General features: G+C 37.5%; 2 protein-coding genes across 6 annotated transcripts; one reads left to right on the forward strand and one right to left on the reverse strand.

Moving 5' to 3' along the window:
• Positions 1–161: 161 nt before the first annotated feature.
• On the forward strand, positions 162–14,840 carry rufy3 (RUN and FYVE domain containing 3). 4 transcript variants are annotated; one of them, XM_077520661.1, is made up of 18 exons: positions 162–631; positions 4,148–4,321; positions 5,134–5,251; positions 5,447–5,548; positions 5,628–5,751; positions 6,897–6,961; positions 7,051–7,116; positions 7,200–7,269; positions 7,346–7,438; positions 7,511–7,597; positions 8,378–8,545; positions 10,130–10,227; positions 11,780–11,899; positions 11,970–12,045; positions 12,121–12,197; positions 12,277–12,313; positions 13,235–13,312; positions 13,942–14,840. In XM_077520661.1, the coding sequence occupies exons 1-18, from the start codon at positions 379–381 to the stop codon at positions 14,086–14,088; spliced, it is 1,953 nt and encodes a 650-aa protein (XP_077376787.1). In that variant the 5' UTR covers positions 162–378; the 3' UTR covers positions 14,089–14,840. The 4 variants fall into 4 exon arrangements, with proteins under 4 accessions (XP_077376787.1, XP_077376789.1, XP_077376788.1 ...); XM_077520662.1 differs by lacking the exon at positions 162–631 and adding an exon at positions 2,010–2,460; XM_077520663.1 differs by lacking the exons at positions 11,780–11,899; positions 11,970–12,045; positions 12,121–12,197; ... (1 more) ...; positions 13,235–13,312; positions 13,942–14,840 and adding an exon at positions 10,386–10,838 and having other exon boundaries at positions 164–631.
• grsf1 (G-rich RNA sequence binding factor 1) lies at positions 14,127–21,037 on the reverse strand. Of its 2 annotated transcripts, none has more exons than XM_077520665.1 (10): positions 20,627–21,037; positions 20,383–20,521; positions 20,021–20,176; positions 18,789–18,923; positions 18,557–18,695; positions 17,681–17,805; positions 16,347–16,429; positions 16,134–16,269; positions 15,906–15,985; positions 14,127–14,827 (listed from the first exon to the last, which is right to left on the reverse strand). In XM_077520665.1, exons 1-9 carry the CDS (start codon positions 20,822–20,824, stop codon positions 15,933–15,935), a joined length of 1,164 nt encoding a protein of 387 aa, XP_077376791.1. In that variant the 5' UTR covers positions 20,825–21,037; the 3' UTR covers positions 14,127–14,827; positions 15,906–15,932. The 2 variants fall into 2 exon arrangements, with proteins under 2 accessions (XP_077376791.1, XP_077376792.1); XM_077520666.1 differs by having other exon boundaries at positions 14,127–15,810.
• Between the last annotated feature and the right edge of the window lie 1,267 nt (positions 21,038–22,304).

Genomic DNA, 22,304 nt, shown 5'->3' on the forward strand with positions numbered 1-22,304 from the left:
AGTAAATATTCAAAGTTTTTGTCTTCTGAGTTACTATAGTAGCAAACAACATCTTTTAGATGAAGATTGTAAGGGGTTTTAGAGGGGAGTGACACATCTTCCACCTGATTTACAATCACTGATGGCGTCATCTGATGACGCGGGAAAATTAGCATCGGTTAGCAAAAAAAAAAAAAAAAAAAAAGTGTGGCTGTTTTACCATTAGAGGGTGAGGGGCTTGACGGAGTCGTAACCGATTTGGGGGTGACATCGGCGGGCTTGATGTGCGCTGTGTTTCGCAGCCATGCGGGACCGGAGCTAACAACCATCTAGCTACTACCTACGTAGCCGCTGGTCACATGAAGCGAGTTTGACCGCAGAGGGTTGCTTATTACAGGGATGGCGGACAGGGATTTGTCCACGGCGGGGCTTCCTCCGCGCTCACCCGCCGCCGGCAGCCGCGGTTCCTCGGATGAGAATGGACACCACCACCGCCGCGACGACAGCCCGGACGAGACCCTGTCACCCACCTCGGTGATTTACTTCAAGGAGGCGTTGAGCTCTGTCAACGTGAGGTTCGGGAAGGCTGGCGGCTCTTCGCTTTCCCCAAAGTATGACTTCCACATCGAGAGGGTCGAGTCGAAGCGCAAAAGTGAGTACAGTACTTTATATACCGCAGCCATTTTATAAGAACACACGTTTAATGCAAGTTGCCCTTACAGGTTAAATTGGTAATGGCGGTCACGAGACCGGTATCTGACATATGCTAGCTAGGTAGCTCATCAAAGAAACTAATGTTTACTTAAATACTTTGTTTCTAATATAAATTTATGCTGACTTGTTTGTGTTTAATGTTTAAAAAAAAGAAAGAAACAAAAACGGGTCTAGAAAATGTCACATAGCTAATCCGGCTACAAGCTAATGTCAACAAGTTTGGTGGATCACGTGACAATGTCTCGTGTTTGACTTCCTGTTTGTCAGTTAAAAACAAACCCAAAAACGTTTCCTTAATTAATGCACCAAATCTAGTTCTGATTATGTTTTTAAATCACAAATATATTGTTTTGATAGCTTACGAACAACAAATGCAATATATTTTATTAAGATAACTAATCACAATATAGTGATATATATATATATATATATATCACACACAGTGGATTGTAGAAATTGTTTAGCCATCAGTCAAATGAAAATCCTTATTCTAATGATTATCCCATGATCGATTATTATTCAGATACAAATATTTGGGGTCTCCATAGTCATGTTAAAATGTACTTTCTGTGGCTTTGATAGTGTGTGGCAGCAAATGTAATTGTGGTTGTCTGTTAACTGGCCATGAATGTGCTCATTATTACGTGTTTGTTTTCTTAGTTTGTTGTCTATCCTTGACCACTTGTGGGGGCCATACAATACATTTACTGGTGATAGTAGGCTATAATAAATTGACTAATATCGATATGTTGCCGTCTGTGTTGGTGGTTGTAGATCACGCCAAATTATTTCTACATCTAGCTGTGTAACACATTAGTAGTCCGTTTGGGGAAAAATTAGGCCTGTAAAGTTTCACTTTTTTTTTTTTTTTTTTTTTGTAATAAATGTATTCAGGTTGTTCAATAGTTGTTGCAGCCCTAATAGGGAGTGACTCCAATCACAGTCTAGGACTACTTTTCTACTCGACAGGACTTTGGCGCCATCTTGTGGCATCTAGTACGAACACAGTGTCAATAGTGAACAGTGTTTTTACCTAATAAAGATAACGGACTGTCATTTTTTGGCCTCGTTCCCGGGGATTGGTTGTTTATTCATTTTCCTTGAACAGGGAACTCTTGTGCTGCTCACTAGCATCATTAGCATTTGTTTGTCCTCACTGGGGACCACCACCATCATCCCCTCCCCCCCCTTTCTCTCTTGCTCTCTCTCTCTTGCACCATCTGCTCACGTGACGCCGCGCTGGCTGCTACCCAGCCCTCCTCCGCCACAGCAGTCGGCCATCTTGGTCAACACCCAGTGTGCATCCAGCCACCGACAGCCCCGAATCAGACTTCAGAGGAGGGGTGGTGGGTGATTTATTTATTTTTTTCACCCTTTTTCTTTAAATCACTCGCCAGCACAAAAGGGAAGAAGAGGGAGGGAAGGAGTGAGGAAGCGCAGCGTCTCCATCAGTCACAGGGAGGAGGAAGAGGGAGAGGAGAGAGACACCTGCTCCAGACATCCTTTTTGTCCCCTCTACTGGGAATTTCGGGGGAGCAAGCACACCACCTATTCGGTGTTTTCTGCTGAGTCATCATCCCCCCGCCATCATGTCGGATCTGACGCCCCAGAGCGAGACGCCGACGCCCACCACAGACAAGATCACGCAGGCCGCCCGCGAGACCATCTACCTGTGCAACTTCCGCGTGTCGGTGGACGGCGAGTGGCTGTGCCTGCGCGAGCTCAACGACATCTCCCTCACGCCGGACCCCGAGCCGGCCCATGAAGGTAGGAGTCACGGTGTGGGGTTGCCAAATCAGGACCCATCCCCCTCCCCACAAGAAGATGAGCGGCTCTGAGATGGTGTTGCCAAGGATTTGACGCCGCGGGATGTGTTTGTTGATGTTTTGTCATTTAGGTGATGATGTAAAAAAAAAAAAAAAAAAGTGGCCATGACGCTGCAGTTGAGGATGTGCTGCTTGTTGCTGACTCGCTTCTTCCTCATCTCTGGCCACGCCTTCCCACAAATGCCTAATTAATCCTTCTTGATAAATTTCCTTCATAAACGGAAGCAGTGACTGTTGTCATGATTCAAAATGGCCGATTGTGTCTTCAGTTGTTCTGTGGTCGAAAAATATTGTAAATTGTACAACATTTCTAAAACATGCTGAAGACTCAAAATTATCCATAGGTGTAAATGTGTGTTGTCTAAATGTGTGTGTTAATTTATTAGCTATTTTTAAATTTCATCTCAGTTTTAGTCGAATTTCAATCACACTTGTTCATTTTTATCATAGTCAACCTCATTCCATTTTTATTTAATCAACTTAATCGACTATAAGTTGAGCATTTTAGTCCAAGCAAACATTAATTTTATTCGTATAATTTTAGTCAACAGCAACTGTCAAGATTTCAGTCACTCATTTTACCCGTTTACATTTTTTTTGTCAGCAGATCACAATATTGAATAGAATAGAATATAACTTTATTTGTCTGTTTCAAGATAAACAGAAATTCAACTTTAAACACAGCTTTAAACACATCCAATACTCCCTCACAAATCACAAAATAAAAAAAATGAAAAAAATTGGATGCTTAATTAAACAAAATGAACATTTCCATCTAATCAAAAACTACAATTTTTTATACAATTTTCTCTCATCTTTTTGATTTTAATTTGATTTAAAATAACTTCACAGTCACACACAATTGCGGTATATCAACAAGTGCCGATAATGACTGCATGCTACAAGCTAGTAATTTAGCTAGCATTAGTTAGTTAGGGGGCGGATTAACATTGTTTGGACGTTATTATAACTGTTGGATTAATGTTACGTTGCACTTGCTAGCTGCAAAGTTTAAGGGGCCAGGACGTTTTTGAGTTAATTTTATTTAAAAAAAAAAAACTTCACACACAATTACAGTATATCAACAAGTGCCGATTACGACTCCATGCTACAAGCAAGTAAATTTGTTAGCTGTCGGATTAACATTGTTTGGATGTTATAACTGTTGAATTAATGTTACGTTGCAGATTTTAAAGTGGGGGTGGGATGGGGTCACTGTGAGTTAGTGATAGATTAGCAGAGGCAGGTTCATAATCTTCGTCCCATCTTTGTTGGCGCACTAAAATGTCCATAGATATTCGTCCAGTCTTGATAACGCGAGCTACATTTTCCTCTTTATTAGTTTACGAAAATAAGTATTGATTTAGTCCAAATTACTGTTTATTAATGGGGGTTGTAGTCTAGTCTAGTTTTCATCTGGTGTCAAATGTGTGCTGATGAAAATATTTTTATTTACTTTTCGTTAACGAAATTTACACAAGTGCCCTGTGATTAGCTCGCCCCTAACTCAGCTGGGCTGGACTCCAGCTCACTATAGAAAAAAGATGAAACTGAAATTGAGTAAAACTTACTCACCACTTTGTCATGGTAACCGAACCGTTGTCATGTTGTGTGTTTGTGTGGTGTAGACCCCAAGGACCCCATCACCATCGAGAGGCTCAACCTGATGAACATGGCCAAGCTGAGCATCAAAGGTCTGATCGAGTCGGCGCTCAACCTGGGACGCACCTTGGACTCGGACTACGCGCCCCTGCAGCAGTTTTTCGTGGTCATGGAGCACTGCCTTAAGCACGGCTTGAAAAGTAATGCTCAACGATGCTTTGCCTTAAAAAGTGTTTCCGGGAGATGTCATCTTCATAAAAGAGGCATATATAGTATTAGGCCTTCTTCGCAAAAGATGATGAACATTACATTGTAATAGTAGTCATGCAGTATCGGATCAATGATTTCTTGTAGTGATAGGTTGATAGGGTTTTTTTCAAGGCCGATACACATGCCCATTATTAGTAGTCAATAGACCGATTTCAAGCTAATATTCATTTGCAGTAAAAGGGAAAATATTAGCGCCCGTCAACATTTTTTTCAATGTATTATTCTTTTTCATTTTAAACATATAAAGAACTGTCAGCTTTGTTTAAAAATTATAACAAAATTGCAGGTAGCTTCCAGGGTCATCAGCAAGTAAATAGTTCCCTGAAGTTTTCCAATATTTCAACTTAATTTCTTAATTACGTTTTTTTTTGTTTTTTTAATTAAAAAAAAAAAACGTGTAGGGAGTTCCCAGTGTAAGCATCATTTTTAATAAAGTGGAAATTTAAATAAATCCATCAATGAATCTCACTAAGCGACAAACATGCGAATGGAAAGAATTTGGGGATTTCATCAGGGTTCATAAAAGGTTTCAAAAGATCTTCGCAGACAGTGAAAAATTGTCTGAGAATGCTCAAAATGTCTTTGTGACAAGTGAAAACTGTCTGTGAACATCTTACAAATCCTGATGAAAAGCCTAAATTTGCTACTTTGGCAAGCATTCACCACTCAGATTCGTAAAAAGGCCGATAATCCGCCTGTCCCTAATTTGATGTTGCTGACGTCGCCGTCTTTTCCTCCGCAGCCAAGAAGACCTTCCTGGGCCAGAACAAGTCGTTCTGGGGGGCCTTGGAGCTGGTGGAGAAGCTGACGCCCGAGGCCGGGGAGATCACCGCCAGTGTCAAAGACCTGCCTGGACTCAAGTCAGTTCAAATTCAGCCATCCTGCGTCAAAAGTTGTGCTTTTTAGAGATAACTGGAGGATGCGCTTGCTGTTGAAATTGTGTGTGAATGCTGAACTGAAATGCTGCGGGATTAATTGAATTGTTGAAATGTCGAATGTGAGAATTGGTCAAGAAAATGTGCAAGCGAGCAGGTAATAAGTTTTATGACCGGCAGGACGCCTTTAGGAAGAGGCCGCGCTTGGTTACGACTGGCCTTGATGCAGAAGAAGTTGTCTGACTACATGAAAACCATCATCAACAGGAAGGACCTGCTAAGGTGCACGACCCGCTCCGCATTTTGTCCTTTACTAGACACCAAAATATGTATTATTTTTTTCATTCTTTCATGTGTGTAGTGAATTCTACGAGCCCAACGCTCTGATGATGGAAGAGGAGGGAGCCGTCATCGCCGGACTGCTCGTCGGGCTCAACGTCATCGATGCCAACCTGTGCATGAAAGGGGAGGACTTGGACTCGCAGGTTGGTCCGCTTGCAACAGCAACCGCTTTATAAACGAGGTCAAATGCACTCAAGCAGAAGAGAACCTCGACAGTGGCTGAGGAGCGTTTGAAAAATGTCCTGAATGCACCAAACCCGTCGGCATCAGCCTGGAATGAAGCAGCGTGTTTTTATTTTTGTTGTTTTTAAACACTATTTGAGGGATGGAGTTTGTTCGAAGGAAGGATATGGTAGTCGGTCAGAAGGTTAAAGTTGAAAGAAGAAAGTTAAAAAAAAAAGAGGTGCCAGTCGACATATTATGAGCGAAGAAAGATTATTATTTTTTTTTTGGTAACATCACAACTTTTGCGAGGGAAAAAAATGTATACGTTTTTTTTTCTCGGAAAAAATGGCTTAGATTTTTTTCTGGGGGGAAAGGGGGTGGGCGTGGGTGGGGGGGGGGGTCCAACAGTTTTTTTTTGTTTTTTTGTTTCTTGGTAAAAAAAAAAAAAAATATATATATATATATATATATATATATATATATATATATATATATATATATATATATATGTATATATGTGTGTGTATATATATATATATATATATATATATATATATATATGTATATATGTGTGTATATATATATATGTATATGTGTGTGTGTGTGTATGTATGTGTATATATATATATATATATATATATATATACATATATTCCCCCTTGAAAAAAGATTGTTTGCATTATATTAATTAAAATATATTAATTAAAAATATTTAAAAAATAATAATTTATTTTCTTGATTTTTTTTTTTTTTTTTTCCCTCGGAAGAAAACATGGTCTTAATTATTTTTTCTTAAACCACTTTAGATTTAATTTTCTTGAAAAAAAAATAATTCAGTTACTTTTTCTTGAAGATTGTTATGATTTTGTTTGTTCTTAGACCTTTTTTTTTTTTAAATCTTTTTGCTTGACAACAAATTTGAACTATTAAAAAAAATACATGTTGATTATAATATTGACAATCTAAAAATTTTTTTTCCCATATTAGAATTTTTTTATTTAACTTTTATTTACCCATGTTGGCACTGTTTAAAAACCAAAAATTTGTATTTATTTAATTATCTTTTATTTATTTTCCTTTCCAGTACGGCAAGTTGTGAGTAATTCTTTTTTTTCTTCTGCAGGTTGGGGTAATTGATTTCTCAATGTACCTAAAAGATGGAGGTCACAGTAGCAAAAGTGCAGAAGGGTGAGTGCGGCTGCTTTTCTGAATATTTTAACAAGAAAGATTATTATTGTTTCTCCCAAAAAGTGTTGATGTTGTTTTGTGTCAATCAGCGACGGTCAGATCACCGCCATACTCGATCAGAAGAATTACGTGGAGGAGCTCAACAGACATTTGAGGTTTGTCATGCTAGCACTTGACGCTCATGTAAAACGCAAGTAAATAATGAAACGTTAACTTGTCTCGTCTTGTGCGTGTATAGCGCTTCGGTAAATAACTTGCAGGCCAAAGTGGACGCGCTGGAGAAGTCCAACACAAAGCTCACAGAAGAGGTGAGAGAAATGTTTTGTAGTGTGACTTCCTGTCCCATAAAAATGTACACAGCTGTGTGACTTTTGTTTTGAACAGCTGGCAGTGGCAAACAACAGGATCATCACGCTACAAGAAGACGTCGAGCGGGTGAAAGAAGAGAGCTCGTATCAGCTGGAGTCCAACAGGAAGGTGAGCTGTCGCCTCCTGCTACTTTGCATATTGTTTGCCTTGTTGTTCTGAATTCATTTTCGGCCTTTTCAGGCACTACGAAGCGACTCGGCGACGTCCGACGGGCCAGCGTTGGGCGAAACGCGCAAGCAGCTCAAGGAGGAGACGCTCCTTCGATTGGTCAGATTCCTGCTCCGTTCTACTGCTTTTCAGAATTCTCATTCATGCTCGTTCATTTTTATTGTATTTTTGTTTTTTAGCCCTTTTTTGTCCAAATGTGGTCAATTCAAATGTATTATTCTTTTCATTGATGTATTTACTCTAATACATGGGTAATTCATTCATTCATTGTAGATGGTTATTAGGGCCTGACTGACATGTTTTTTGTTTTGTTTTTTATAGGCCAATTCCAATATTTTGCTGAATAAAATTCTGATGGCCGATTAATAGGGATGTAACGATATCCAAACATGATACGATATCACAATATGAAGGCCTCAATATGATAATTATCACGATATTGTGGGGCGATATATAAAAGAGGGTACAATATTGTCAAAAAATGAGCTCATACTAAAAAAATATATAGTGCTTTTGTACATTACAGCAATGCATATAAACCACCTACAATCTCTATTACTTGCTAATGGATGCACACAATGAGTTCCTCCACATATTGACAAGCATATTACGTTCCCTTTCATCTGACCATTAGCTTGGATTTGAAACGTAGAAGGGTCAAAATATGCCTTGTGAAATTTAATCTGCACTAAAAAGAACTAGCCAGCAGAGGGTGCTAGAACTGCACAAATGGAATCAACTTGACTTTTTGAACAGATGTGCTGCTTTTAAATATCATGACACGACGACGACGATATATTGTGGCAGTTTTAATATCGCAATATCACGATGTTGCTGTTATGGTTACATCCCTGCATCTTTTATGTCTTGGCGACGTAGGACGTGGAGAAGGAGCTGGAGGTGCAGATCGGCATGAAGCAGGAGATGGAGCTGTCCATGAAGATGCTGGAGAAGGACGTGTGCGAGAAGCAGGACGCGCTGGTGGAGCTCCGGCAGCAGCTGGACGACCTGCGCGTCATCAACCAGCAGCTCAGCCACAAGTCGCAAGTACGAGACCATTTATTGATTTATATGCTGTCTAGATAAATTCACATCTTAAGAAGTGCAGTCAGCATGTTGACATAACATTTCATGAAACATGAAAGTAGAAAAAAATTCAAATTAATGGTTCGTTTGCGATAAGTATCCATCCATCCATCCATTTTCTCGACCGGTTATTACTTACAAGGGTCGCTGGAGCCTATCTCAGCTGGCTTTGGGCAGTAGGCGGGCTACACCCTGGACTGGTTTCCAGCCAATCGCAGGGCACACAGAGACGAACAACCATCCACAAACACAAGCACACCTAGGGACAATTTGGAGCGCCCAATTAACCTGCCATGCATGTCTTTGGAATGTGGGAGGAGACTGGAGTACCCGGAGAAGACCCACGCAGGCACGGGGAGAACATGCAAACTCCACCCAGGAAGGCCGGAGCCTGGACTCAAACCGGAGTCCTCAGAACTGGGAGGCAGATGTGCTAACCAGTCTTCCACCGTGCCGCCCTGCCATAAATCTAACCTATCTCTAACCGATCTCGTTTTTTGGCCCCGATACCGATTCTGATACCCAGCTTTGCAGTATCGGCTGATACCGATACCTATAGGGCTGGGTATTGCCGCCTACCTCACGATACGATACGTATCACGATACACGGGTCACGATACGATACGTATTGCCATACATATGTATCCCAATACATGAGCTTCAAGGCGATACGTAGCCCGATATTTTACATTAATTTACTTGCATTTTAGAATAGTCATATGTATACCTAAAAGATATGTTTATTATGCTGGATGACAAAATGTTTTTGTTCGTAGCTCTTCTGGTTTACCACCAAGCGGCATGCCTGGTCTAAATTTGTACGCACTTAAGAGCAGGGAGCAGTTTTCACAGACACACCGGGAAAATGTATTAATAGACATGAGCCTAATACAGCTCTAAAATGTGCTTATTTGAAATATTTGGAGAAATAATTTATTTTTTAGGTACAATGCAAGCTACAAAGGCAAACTTTAAACTGTTTATTTAAAGTTAAGGAGCAATATCGATTCTGACGCCTGCGTATCGATACGTGTATTGTAATGAGGCCCGCAACGATATATTGCCGTATCGATTTTTTGAGCACACCCCTAGATACCTAAGTTTTTTTTTTCCTCAACATGAAAAAGCTGTCCTGCCATTGGTTCAGAGCATTCAAGGGCCAATAGAATATCTTAGATCGGCATGCAGTGAGCATGTCACATACCAGTGAATGCCGTGCACGAGCAAGACACAAGATGCTGCATCCAAAATCCTATATTAGCTTTGGAATTAATGGTATTGGCATGTTACTTGTGAGTAGTCACCGATACCGATACCACTGTTTTAATGCAGTATCGGCGCCTCTGCCGATACCAGTATCGGTATCGGAACAACATTAGTAAAAACTAATAAGCATGATTGAGCAGAGACTAAAATTGGGACTAAATTTAAAAATGGCGGATAAAATTAACACTAGTTGTCGAGAGAAAAAAAAATGCAGTTAGATTAGTTTTCAAAATTATTCAGCCCGAATCCAAATGGTCTCTTCTTCTTCTTCTTCCTCAGAGCGCTGATGCGAGCTCCAAGCAGAAAAGCGACGCCATGGCCCGTATGGAGGACAAAATTAGCCAGATGTCAGGCACCATCAAACAGCTGGAGAGCAGGTGAGCTCCTTGCAACTGCACCGTATCGCCGAAACCTCTCAAATCTATTTGTTCAAATCTCTCCTGTTGTCTCCCTTTACCACCTCCTCTTTTTTTGTTTTGAATCATCACCTTTTTTTCTCCCTAATTTCCTTTATATTTAACCGCGCGTTTAATAGCGAGAAACATTTGGTGAAGCAGGCCAGGAATATCAACTCTGCCGCGGAGAAGCTCCTGCATCTGCAGCAGTAGCCCGACGCAAACGCGCTAACAGAAATAACCAAACTAGGGAGCTTCCCCCCTCTTTTTTTTTTTTAAATTTCCACTGGCTGCTTCGAGTAGAGCGGACTCAATGCATCTTTTCAGGAAATTGTGTTCTCCCACGCTCTTCGTGCTTCTTCTTGTCAGACGTGCTCATGAGCGCCCCCGTGTGCCGGGGCGGTGGTCGAGTGGGAGAAAGACGATTCATTTCTGGATTTTAGAGCTGTATGTCATCATTTGTCCTTGTAACCATTAGGCTAATAAAACAATCAACCAAAAACGAGCCCACTTCCCGATATAATCACTCGCTGTTGAGTTGGCTTATTATAGTGTGAAGGCTGAAGTTCTGATTAAATTCTTTCAAACATGTACAGTGGATACCAAAAGTCTACACACCTTGTCAAATTGTCAGTTTTTTAGAGAGAGGGAGAGACAGACAGACAGACAGACAGAGAGAGAACCGGTAAACAAAGGGAGATAAGAGAAAACAATATACATTAAAAAAAAAAAAAATATATATATATATATATATATGAATGCAACACAAAAATTCTAAAACTTTTGCTATTAAAAAGCTATATGTATATGAAAATGGCATAAAATAAGACCTGTAGAGTTTGTTTTTTTTAACTTCCATAAATTACATTTTTATTTAAAAAATAAAGATATATATATAACTACAGAAAATACTAAATTAAAAAAATATATAACTACTGTACTTATTTTTATATCTTTTATAACAGGATGAAAAATTACAATATAACAAAGTAAAAATTGAGCTGAAAGCACTAAACAAACGCAAAATAAAAACAAAACAAATTTCAATGCAATTCTGTATTTTAAAAATTACAAACAAAATACCGGTGTATATAAAACAAAAATTGGTATTTTAAAAAGCATTATTTTTAAATATTCTAAAGCATTTATAAATATTTAAGCATTGTTGTTATTATCCTTGCCGTTTTTTTGTTTTTTTTGGTACTAGCTACAAATTCCACATTTCTCAACTGATTTCAAACCATTCCTACATTCCACATATTCCAAAACAAATACAAAAAAATTATCAATGCACCTCAAACTCCAGAATTCTTAAATTACTTCAAACTTTTCCTTAAGAAAAATCTCAACATCTACACTAAAATTCAGCTTTGTTCATTATTTCAGTCCTGCGATCTACTTCATTTTGCATCCCGCAGCCACTCTTCAGCATTTACAATTTCTGCACCAATTCCTTCTTTTTCAGTTTGTTTTCCTTTCTTTTAAAGTTCCTTTTTGCATCGCCATTTTCAACCCAAAAAAAAACAAAAAACAGATGTAAACAGGCTGAGCGGGAAAAGGAGGCGGTGCTGGAGGCCAACCGCCTCTTCAAGCGAGAGTTTGGGGACAAGATCGAGAGCCTGGAGGTGGAGCTGGAGCAGCTCCGGAGACACAGGTAAACCCCGAAAAGTACAACGCGGTCAGACTTATTCAGTGTTTGCCGAACTAAGGGCTTGAAATCCTAGGCCTAACCTAGAGGTTCCGCTAAGGAGGGAGCACGACCACCACCGAGCCGGCACACAGTCCGAGGACCTCCCCCAAGTACACTCACCCTCTCTAATAAACAACATACTGTGTGCCATCCAGTGTTTGTGTAACAAGGCTTTCGCGTTGCAGCCTAACTCGGGATCTCCAGCAGTGAGGAAGGACCTCCGAGTGACAGCAGAAGACAAAAGCAGCCCAAACTCCAGCCTGTATGTACTTTCAACAACATGGTAGCCATTTTAAAGTCTGTTTGGAACTTTATAAGTTATATATTTGTCTCTCCTTAAGGTCCTTTTGCCCATCTGATGATGATGATGATGAAGTGGTAAGTTGTTTTTTTTCTGATATATAAGCATGCAGGGGTTGTCTGTACATGCTAAATATTAAAGGGATACTTTACTTATTTAGCCATTTTTGGCAGTCAAACAATATTTTGCCTATAATAAATTTGATATTTTCATTATTTTTCATGTACAATTAGTACCTTTAAAAACACATTTTGCAACTTGCTGTCAACTGAAAATGACATTACAAGGGCTCAGGTAACCAATCACAGCTCAGCTTGTGAATGTCACATGACCAAACCTAGAAAACAGGTGAGCTGTGATTGGTTACCCTGAGCCCTTGTGATGTCATTTTCAGTCGACAGCAAGTTGCAAAATGTGTTTTCAAAGGTACTAATTGTACTTGAAAAATAATGAAAGTGTCAAATTAATTACAGACAAAATATAAACTTTTTCTAAATGTATAAAATGGTTACAAGTACTTTAATGTTTTTATCCGTTTTGATTTTTTTGTATTTGTTTTATATCATGCATACTTTTTCGTCATTTTTGAAAATGTTTGTTCTACTTAAAGAATGTACTTCATTTTAAGTGAAATTTTAATGTATTTAATATATCTTATGTACAGAATCTCTTTGTTCTTCGATCCTTTTTTTTTTTTTTTTATTTGCTCATCTGTATTTAACTTTTAGATTATTTTTTTTCACCTCTATTTGTCCTCACTCACCGTCAAAATACAAAGAAAAAGCAAAACACTTGAGGACTTGATCCTACATTATCCTAAATTCACCAAGGCGAAGCCTGGCAAGATTTTGCTGACATCTATTCAGTACAGGAGACTTCCAAATGTGTCGAGAATTTCTTATATGCACCCCCATTTTGGTCACCCCACACGATTTGAAATGAAATGCTAAGTTATGCTAATGACGTGTCAGTAGTAATGTACATATGTTCATGTCCAGGATGAGCCCTTTGTGGACACCAGTCAAGCTTCCGTATGCAGCATGTGTAAGCAGGAAGACTCCCTCCTTAAGACAAAGGTACCAGGCAGTGCGAGAATCTGTACTTCGAGCTAAAAATGTCAAAAAGAACTACATGCATGTACTGTATTTAATTTTTTGTGTGTGAAAATTAAATTGTTTTACTGAAAGGAAAATTTTTAAATGTTTTTTCTACCCTTTTTATGTGGAAAAATAAGGCACCCAAAAGGATTCTAATTGCAAATTGTGGTCACAAGTTTGCGGCAAAGCACACTTTTGTGATGCTACTCAACTTGTTACAAAATGTAACACCAAGATGCCACAAGATGGCAGCAAAGGAATAATTTCCTCTGTTGGTTGGAATTTATTACAATGATGCATGCTGATTGGCTGTATTCATTAAAAAAAAAAAAAAAAGTGGGAAGGAAAACTATGTGAAATCATGATACCAAACAGTGACTACTGTTTAAAAAAAAAAAAAAAAAGTGTTTCGGTAAACCACATTATTTCATCAGCTTAGTGAGTGCTTTGATTTTATTGAAAATAATTCTTTCTTGCAATAATAATTCTTTGCTATTAAAGCATTGGAAAGGCCTTGTGTGACAAAAGATCAGGTTGCGCCCATGAAAACAAATTAGCCAATCTTCTGTGCTGATGGTAGTTTTTTTTGTTTTGTTTTTTTCCCCCAGAGACAATGCAAGAACTGTGGCGGCGTGTTCTGCGAGGGCTGCGTGTCCAACGAGCTGCCGCTGCCGTCGTCCATCTTGCCCGAGGTGGTGTGCGCCGCATGCTACGCGCTCTTACTGCAGCAGTACGCTTCCACGTCGCCCGCGTAAACAAATGCAACAAAACACGATCGCTTTCCTGCTACAACTGGAACTGCAACATGCACTTTTATTTTATTTTTTCAACTTTACAATCTAAAGTATCTCCTCATAATGGACGCTTACAGTGAACCCCACGGCAGAACCATTCATCCACCATAAGAGTCCATCTACATTTTTCCCCCCAACTTATTAACACAAACTTAGAAAAAGAGGAAAAGCATGCTTGTTTTAAGCCGTTTAGTCACACCCAGTTAAAAACAAATGAAAATATCTTGAAACAAATCATCATCTAAACATAATTTCATTTTGACGAAATTCAGTTAACTGAATGCTAATGTATAATGGAAAATGCTATAGATGGGCTAACAAATTAGCATAGATGTTGCATTTATTATAAACATTCAAACAGCTTCTGCTGTAACATACGCGGAGCAGCAACACTTACAAATTGACATAAATCAAAAGAAAGAAACACACAAATGTTGAACCAAACCATATCATTCTAACTACCCAAATACAACTCTAAAATATAATGCAAAATTCCATTGACCGGCTAGCGGAAATTAGCATCGATTTTACGTTAATTGAAAACTACCTTAGCGAAGCAGCAACAAATACGGAGCAGCAACTACTACTATTAATTTTGGCTCTTCTTCTATTACGTAGCACATCTTCCAGTACAGTTCAGTGCTGCTCTGCATGTTGTGGCACGACGTACTACACCGAGGGTGTGCAACTAGACTGCATACTGTAAAAACAAATCAAATTTTAAATCTGCCATGTAGTAGGGGACCACTGTGTCACAAAAAAAAATATATATATGGTGCCATTTTGTGTCATTATGAGGACATTTCACCTGGTTTTCCATATAAAGACAAGACTGATAGCCTTAATGTTGATGTTAAAGTCAGCCTACAATGTTTATAACCTCTTTTTTTTTTTATTGTTTAAAAAAAAAGAAAGAAAGAAAGAAAAGAACGATTTGCTTGAAATATATCAAACCCAAATAATGATCCAGTTTCCTCTGGCCTTCATGTCTTGAAGCACTTTTACAAACAAGTCTCAGTCATCTCAAGTTGCTGAATGTTATCTTTTGAGGAAAGGATATCACAGAAATGCATCTATAATAAATGGGTTTTTTTTTAACTCTGCTTTTCTGTCTTTTGTAATTGCCTCTTACAACATTACACGGAATTCAAGAATATACACCGTTTTAATTTTCTCTGAAAAAGCAACATTTTGTTTTCTTTGAAAACACGGCTCTCCAAATGCATAATTACAAATCTGAGACTTTTGTTTTTGACTCTAACACACAACAAATATTTAAAAGCATGCATCTCTAAACTGCATGAATTAATGGATTCTCTCTGAAAAATGTAGCTACTTTTGGTTTAGTTGAAAACAATGCATCTAGATAAAAATACTCAAGTGAAATTAGATTGTTTGGTTGAAAAGTCACTTTTATTCCATTAGTTTTTAAGCCTTTGTTTTAGTTTTTTATTTTAAAGAATACATGTTTTACATTTTTTTTCCAAAACAATTTAAAGCGTGTATTTTTACATTAATTAATTTCTTCAAAAAAAAAAAAAAAATTTGTTTTTTTAAGCACAAACCTTATTTGGTCATCCAAAAAAAACATTTTTGTATCAAAATAAAAAGATTTGGAGATGCATGTTCAGGTGTATCACCAGGAATAGTTTATTGTTTAACGATGTACTTGAATAATGTACTCTGTGTCATCACGAACAAAAAAAAAAGGGAAGAAAATGACTTGTTAGGGTCAAGAGGGAAGTGTAAAATCTAAAAAGGTAAAGAAACTCATTTACCTGGCATAGACGTTTTTTTGTTTGTTTTCACCTTTCGTTGTCAGGCACTGAATTGAGGAACACCTCGATGTATCTTTCACCTAAAAACCACAACATTTAACACATGACAGCTCTTAGTTGTAAGGAAGGAGAATTCCATACCTTAATCCATAGAGGGTCCACAACAAATTAATTGAGTAATTTAATTGTATATATGAATTATTTTGAACCAAATGTGTGGGTGTTCACCTATGTAATGTCTGTCTTTGGACACGGCCGCCAAGGCATCCTGATGGCTGGCGAAGTAAACGTCGGCTTCGCCGTTCAGTCTGCCGTTGGGCCCCAGATCCAGGCAGATTCTGGACACCACCATTGGTGCAAAGAACTGTGGCACAATAGAATGGATTTCTAATAATAGTATGATCACAAATAATCAAGCGGCCATATATAAATAAGGATGACCTTAACGATGTCTTCTCCAGAGACGTGGAAGGGAAGTCCTCTCAGGTGGACGTGATGTGACAGGTTGGGATGTTTTGGAGGGACTGATGCAGTGGCAAAGAAAAATAGTAGGGATAGACCGATTATCAACCGGGCCACTTATCGGTGCTGATATTTGGCTTGACAAATATCGGCATTAGTTTTTTAATCTAAATCTGGTATCTTACTGAGCGGTGAATACTTGCAAACGTAGCGAATTTGAGGTTTTCATCAGGAATTGTAAGATGTTCACAGACAGTTTTTACTTGCCGTAAACACATTTGGAACATATTCAGACAATTTTTCACGACAAAGATCTTTTGAAACGTTTCACAAACCCTTAACAAAAAGCCCAAATTAGCGACATTCGCATGCATTTGTCACTCAGTGAGATGCAGGGAACTTTTTATTTATGGATCGATTTAAATTTCCACTTTATAAAAACTAGGAACTCTCTACACTTTTTGTTTGAAGAAAAAAATAAATCAACAAATTATGTAGAAATTTTAGAAAACTTTATTTACAGTAGGGATCTATTTACTTGCTTTTTAATTTTATTATTATTTTTTAATTTAGCTTAACACATACTAATGACTGCAAATTTTGTTTTAATTTTTTAAAGATTTTTTATTTTATTTTTTGCATTTTACTGCAAATGAATATCTACTTGAAATTTCGGTCATCGGCCACCTCGATTACTAATTTATATCGGCACCAACCTTGAACTATCAGTCTATCACTAAAAGACTTCACATTAAAAATCTTCACATACCGGTAAGTATTAATGTATGATTTAGTTTCATTAAACAAAATACATACATTCTTATTTAAAATATTTTTTTGTATTTCTTTACAATAAAATGTTAAAATATACGGATGGACGAATGTTTTTTTTTGTTTGTTTTTTTTTTAAATAAGGTTACTTTTAAAAATCAAAATAAAATGTAAGGATAAAGTGATGAATTTTCTTGTTTCAAAAAAGAATATTCGAATTTATGGGTGGTTGAATGGATGGATTTTTTGTTCAAATTTGATATAAAATGTCAATGAAAAATTAAGATGATGGATAGGATTTCGTTCAGTACGTTCTACTACAATATATCTTAGTTTACTTTTTTTATTATTATTATTCTGACAACTGAATGTTAATTTGTGTTGATTTTATTTTTCCTTTTCGGTCAGCTTTAGCATGTACATTGGCCAACTTGACTTGCACCCCTTAATTAAGAGTGCAGATGCTTCATCATAAGCGTCAAATACATTTTGAATATGGACATTTCTGAAAGAGTGTCAAAAACAAATTAAAAAATTATTACCAGGTTTGTTGGGTGCAAGTAAAGGGCTGACTCTCATTCGGGTCATTTCATTTGCGTTGAGTGATGAAGAATTCCTCCAATTGGAATGAATCTCTTGAGTGTTGCTGGGAAACACTTCAATGTATCTGTCACAGTAATGGGAGGGGGGGAAACAACAGTGTTTTTTTTATTTTGTTTTCTTACTTTAAAAGTGGTATTTTAATCAGTTTAAGTGCATTTTAATTTTTTTTTCTTAACTCATTCACTCCCAGGCATTTTCACTCCTTCGCTGTTTTATTGGATTTTGACTGATTTTGCAAGGCCCACAGAATTTTGTGTTCAATTGCTATAAAAACATGGAACCTACAAAAACCAACATTAGAGTCTCTTCTTTCATCAGGAGAAAAGTATATTTCTATCAGTTTCAGTTTTGCAGCAATTAGCATTAGAATATAGCTAAGTTCCATCATTATTCACAAATCTGTTTAAAACACTGGGGAAAAACATGGCCCTGGTTGAACGCTTAGACTCTGCAGCCACCTACTGGCCGTTTTTGTAATAACTACCATTGCTTCAAGCATTCTCTTCAGTTCAGAGGTTGCTTCAAAGAATTCTTTATGCCCTAGCATTAAAAAAATAAATAAATACAATTAAATAAAATTAAATAAACTAAACTAAACTAAACTAAACTAAACTAAACTAAACTAAACTAAACTAAACTAAACTAAACTAAAATAAAAAAGTATACATACATCTTTGGGAGCATGTTAATATTTAAAATAGAACATATTTATCCGTTTTTGGGAGCAAGTGAGTTAATTATATGGCTTCTTGGTATCACATCTGGGTTTAGAACTTATTCCCTGTGAAAACAAGGGTTGACTTAAAAAGTCTTACCTGTTCCCTATGAGCTGTCTGTCTCTATGCAGAGCTTCGTCGGCTGCTTCCTGCGAGGAAAACCACACAAAAGCCTCTCCCGACCTTCTCCCTCTGCTATTTACCACCATGGTGATGCCTTTCTCCATGATCTCCAAACCTTAAACACAAACCCCGGTTTTTTTTTTTTTTTTACTTTTTACATATGTGTACGTGCCTACAAGCGTGGGACACTTGATTTTGCACACCTTACCGGAAAAGAATCGCACGATGTCGTCCTCGGTGCAGTTGTAGGGGAGACCTCGAAGCCGGACCACACGGGTGTCGCCGGGCAACGACACCGCTTTCTTCAGGATTTCCTCGGCGTCACTATTTGTTATCTCGTACACTGAAGAGGAGGAGGAGGAATAGGAAGAGGAGTGCACCATTTTATTAGGTACACCTGAACTACTGTATATTGGACCATTTTAATCAGGATATTTGCAGGTTTACGAACACATTTAAAATGTTAATGTTTTCATTTTAAATACAGCGAAATACATTAAGGTTGGACAAATACATGAAATTTGGTAAATATACAATATTCCATGAAAAATATTATATTTTTAAAAAATAAAGCAAATAATCTATTTTAATTATAGTTTTTGAAGAAATATAATCAAATTTATTTTTACTAATTTAATTAGATTTTAGTCTAAGTACAATAAAGTTAAGGATGACTGGATGTATTTTTTAAATAAATAAACTTAATAATAAACTTATTTGAAGTGCAATAAAAATTTAATTTTCAAATTGTACTTAATTTTACTTAAGTTTTGAAAGCATATTGGTGAATGTATTAATTTAGTTTTGATTTTCATTTATTTCATTGCATTGTATTAATTCTATTAATTATTAATATTTTTAAATAGAATAAAACAAGTATTAAAACTTATTTTAAATCAGATGTAATTTTGAAGTCAATTAAGTGAAAAAAATATTTTTGTTTTTATAACATGATCATAATTTTTAAATGTTATAAAATTATAGATGATGCTGTTCTCGGATACAGTTCAATAACAAATGTGGTAAATAATTTAATTACATTTGAATGAATGGATGCATGATTTTATTTGCATTTCTGAAAAATGTAATCAAATTAAAAACAAGCGATGTCTAAGATTAAATGAAATCATTTAAACTGAAACATTTTCAGATTGAACTAAATTTTAATTGTAATGAAATTAATATTACTTTATAAAAATACATATATACATACTTTTATTCAGGCCATTTTTTTTCCCCAAAATGTAAGACTTAACTTCATGTAATGATGAGTTAGTTATACGGCGGAATGAGGCAAAAAACACTTTTATCACATTCCCCAAATCTTGGTGAAGGTTTAGAGCAAACTTGAAAGGCAGAATGACTCAAAATTTTGAGCACACACATAATATAGAAAGGGTTTTAATTTTAGTTTATATTTGTGACGTCGAGGTCTCAAACCTTCCAGGTAGCGAGGACCGAGGTACTGCCGGTGCTTCTCCAGCGCCTTGCTCACGTCCTCCTCGTGTTCCAGCTCCACGAACGCACGTCCCGATGGCCTCCCCTGGTGGTCCACGGTCAGGTGCACGCCTGACACGCCGTCACGGATCTGACACTCTGGACACACAATCGTAACTTGGATTTTTTTCTTCTTCTGCATAATACATTGAATGGCGGATTTTCCTTCAAACTGGGTCAGAAAAGTAATAATAAAACACTTGAGCCAGAGGTGGAAGGGGCTTATAGGAAAAACTGGGCCACCTCTGCCTTGATTTGGGCCAGGAAAAACCCCTGCTTTCAGGTTAGTATTTTTTTGCTCTTACCTGAGAAGAAGTGCACAATGTCCTGGGCCGTACATGACCAGGGGAGGCCTTTCACTTGCACGATGTACACCTCATTCTTGGCGGGTGCCGTGTCGGAATGGTAGGCCGGAAGGGGAGGATATTCTTCCTCACATGGTGCCTGGAAATGGAGGAGGATGTACATGATGATGAACAAATAGAGGCGTCAAATGCAGTCACACTGTTAAAGTACACAAAATAACCCGTATCAAACATTGATGCTAACCTTGCTGCACAGGCGGCGCTGGGTGGCCGTCACGACGGCGACGCACTGGAGAGGACACAAGCCCCGAAGAGTGGCCGCTGTACGGGTCGTGGATGCCCAAATGGGCCGTGGAATCCGAGCACATCCGGTGGTTGTCTGCTGGCTCACCGCCACACAGCGCTGAAGTAAAGTCAACACTGACCTGCTGCGACCACTCATGCTAGCCTCGACTCAGACCAAGTTGTAAAACAAGTCAAGTGTTAATATTAGACGATATATGTTGTTTTAATAGCATAAAAAAACATTTATTTAGCAAGGAACTGAAATATTGAGGTTGAACGTGCTCACATGGAGCAATCTATCAAGGACGTCGCACGAAACGTTTGCAAGGCTCATAAGGCTCGCCGGTGGAATACTTTCAACATCCGGTCCTGGTTTCACACTAAGATATATTAGTCAAATTATTAAAAAAAAAAAAGATCGGTAATTTAACTTCAACGCTTAGCTACTATATACTAAATAGACTTGTAGTGAAAATATAAATATGAAATAATCCACCGTATGGTGTATTCTTCATTTAACGTGTCGTTCATAAGTGAACTACCTTTATTGTGAATGTGTATTTTTAGGAAACGATACTTCTATTTAACTTCCGGAATTACTTACTACTTCCGGCGTGTCACAAGAACGTCTCACATTCTACACTGCCACCTCGAGGCCTGGATGCTTTGACAAAAGCGCCAAATTCGGTGCTGTACACTACAGATTAGATATTTTGCAGAAATCTTCAACAAATGTTGGACTCCGATAGTTAAAACTCAATTAAGTGAGCTGACTAGAAGATCAATGACAGCACAACGTCCGACTTGTCTTTTTTTTGCTTCTCCACCCATTTATTTTCTCTTCTGCTTTTTGTATTTTTTGTTCTTCATTTGCAAAATTTTGTTAATCCCACAGCCCAAAAAAGACAACAACAATATAAGAAACAGTCCAATTAAACAACTAAAATCCAACGTGACACATATGTGTATAAATCAGTCTTAAGGTTCAGAACACGAACACAAGTCCTATATATCAGTTACTGTAATTGCATGTTACTGAAAATGTAAATATCAATTAATTGCATCTAATTGAAAATAGTTTATAGCGTTCAACATGGACAATCTGACACATTATGGATGGATTCAAGAAATGAAGATCTTCATAATTAATGCAAAGGGAAAGCATCAATTAAAGTTTCATTAAAAATGTAATTCACACAAAATTAACTTAGACAGACTTTGCTTTATCTTATTACTCATTTATAATTCAAATACAAACAAAAAAGGTACTGTAACATTCCAAACTTTTCAAATTGCACATATCAAGAAATTCTATCAAACAGACAAAAATAGAGGCTCACGACGGGGCATTTCCATACTGCAAAGGATAAATGCCAAGACAAATAAAATAAAAATTTCACAGGGAAATCTTTCAACAAGCGAAGCCAGTCTTGTTGCATTCTTGGTATTAAAAAGTATCAGAGAATTATTATAAGATTGCAACTCATTTTTCCATTGAGCAATATTTGTTTTTGTTTTTAAACTACATTTATACCATAAAGCTGTTTGATATTTGTCTGAGGTCCATGTACTAATCTATGGAATAAGTGGTCAAAGTGGATTATGGGATTTCCGCTGCACCTGAACGCAGCGCGCGG

The sequence above is a fragment of the Festucalex cinctus genome, chromosome 5 (assembly GCF_051991245.1).
Source record: "Festucalex cinctus isolate MCC-2025b chromosome 5, RoL_Fcin_1.0, whole genome shotgun sequence".
Lineage (NCBI taxonomy): Eukaryota > Metazoa > Chordata > Actinopteri > Syngnathiformes > Syngnathidae > Festucalex > Festucalex cinctus.

Bases quoted from the DNA above. Each gene is read 5' to 3' on its own strand.
- grsf1 (XM_077520665.1), bottom strand. From the start codon at position 20,824: ATGAGTGGTCGCAGCAGGTCAGTGTTGACTTTACTTCAGCGCTGTGTG. The intron at 20,522-20,626 runs GTTAGCATCAAT...CTCCATTTCCAG, and splicing joins AGCGCCGCCTGTGCAGCAAG to GCACCATGTGAGGAAGAATA. The intron at 15,986-16,133 runs GTGAACACCCAC...TGTGGTTTTTAG, and splicing joins CAAAGACAGACATTACATAG to GTGAAAGATACATCGAGGTG.
- rufy3 (XM_077520661.1), top strand. From the start codon at position 379: ATGGCGGACAGGGATTTGTCCACGGCGGGGCTTCCTCCGCGCTCACCC. The intron at 12,314-13,234 runs GTAAGTTGTTTT...GTTCATGTCCAG, and splicing joins ATGATGATGATGATGAAGTG to GATGAGCCCTTTGTGGACAC. The intron at 13,313-13,941 runs GTACCAGGCAGT...TTTTTCCCCCAG, and splicing joins ACTCCCTCCTTAAGACAAAG to AGACAATGCAAGAACTGTGG.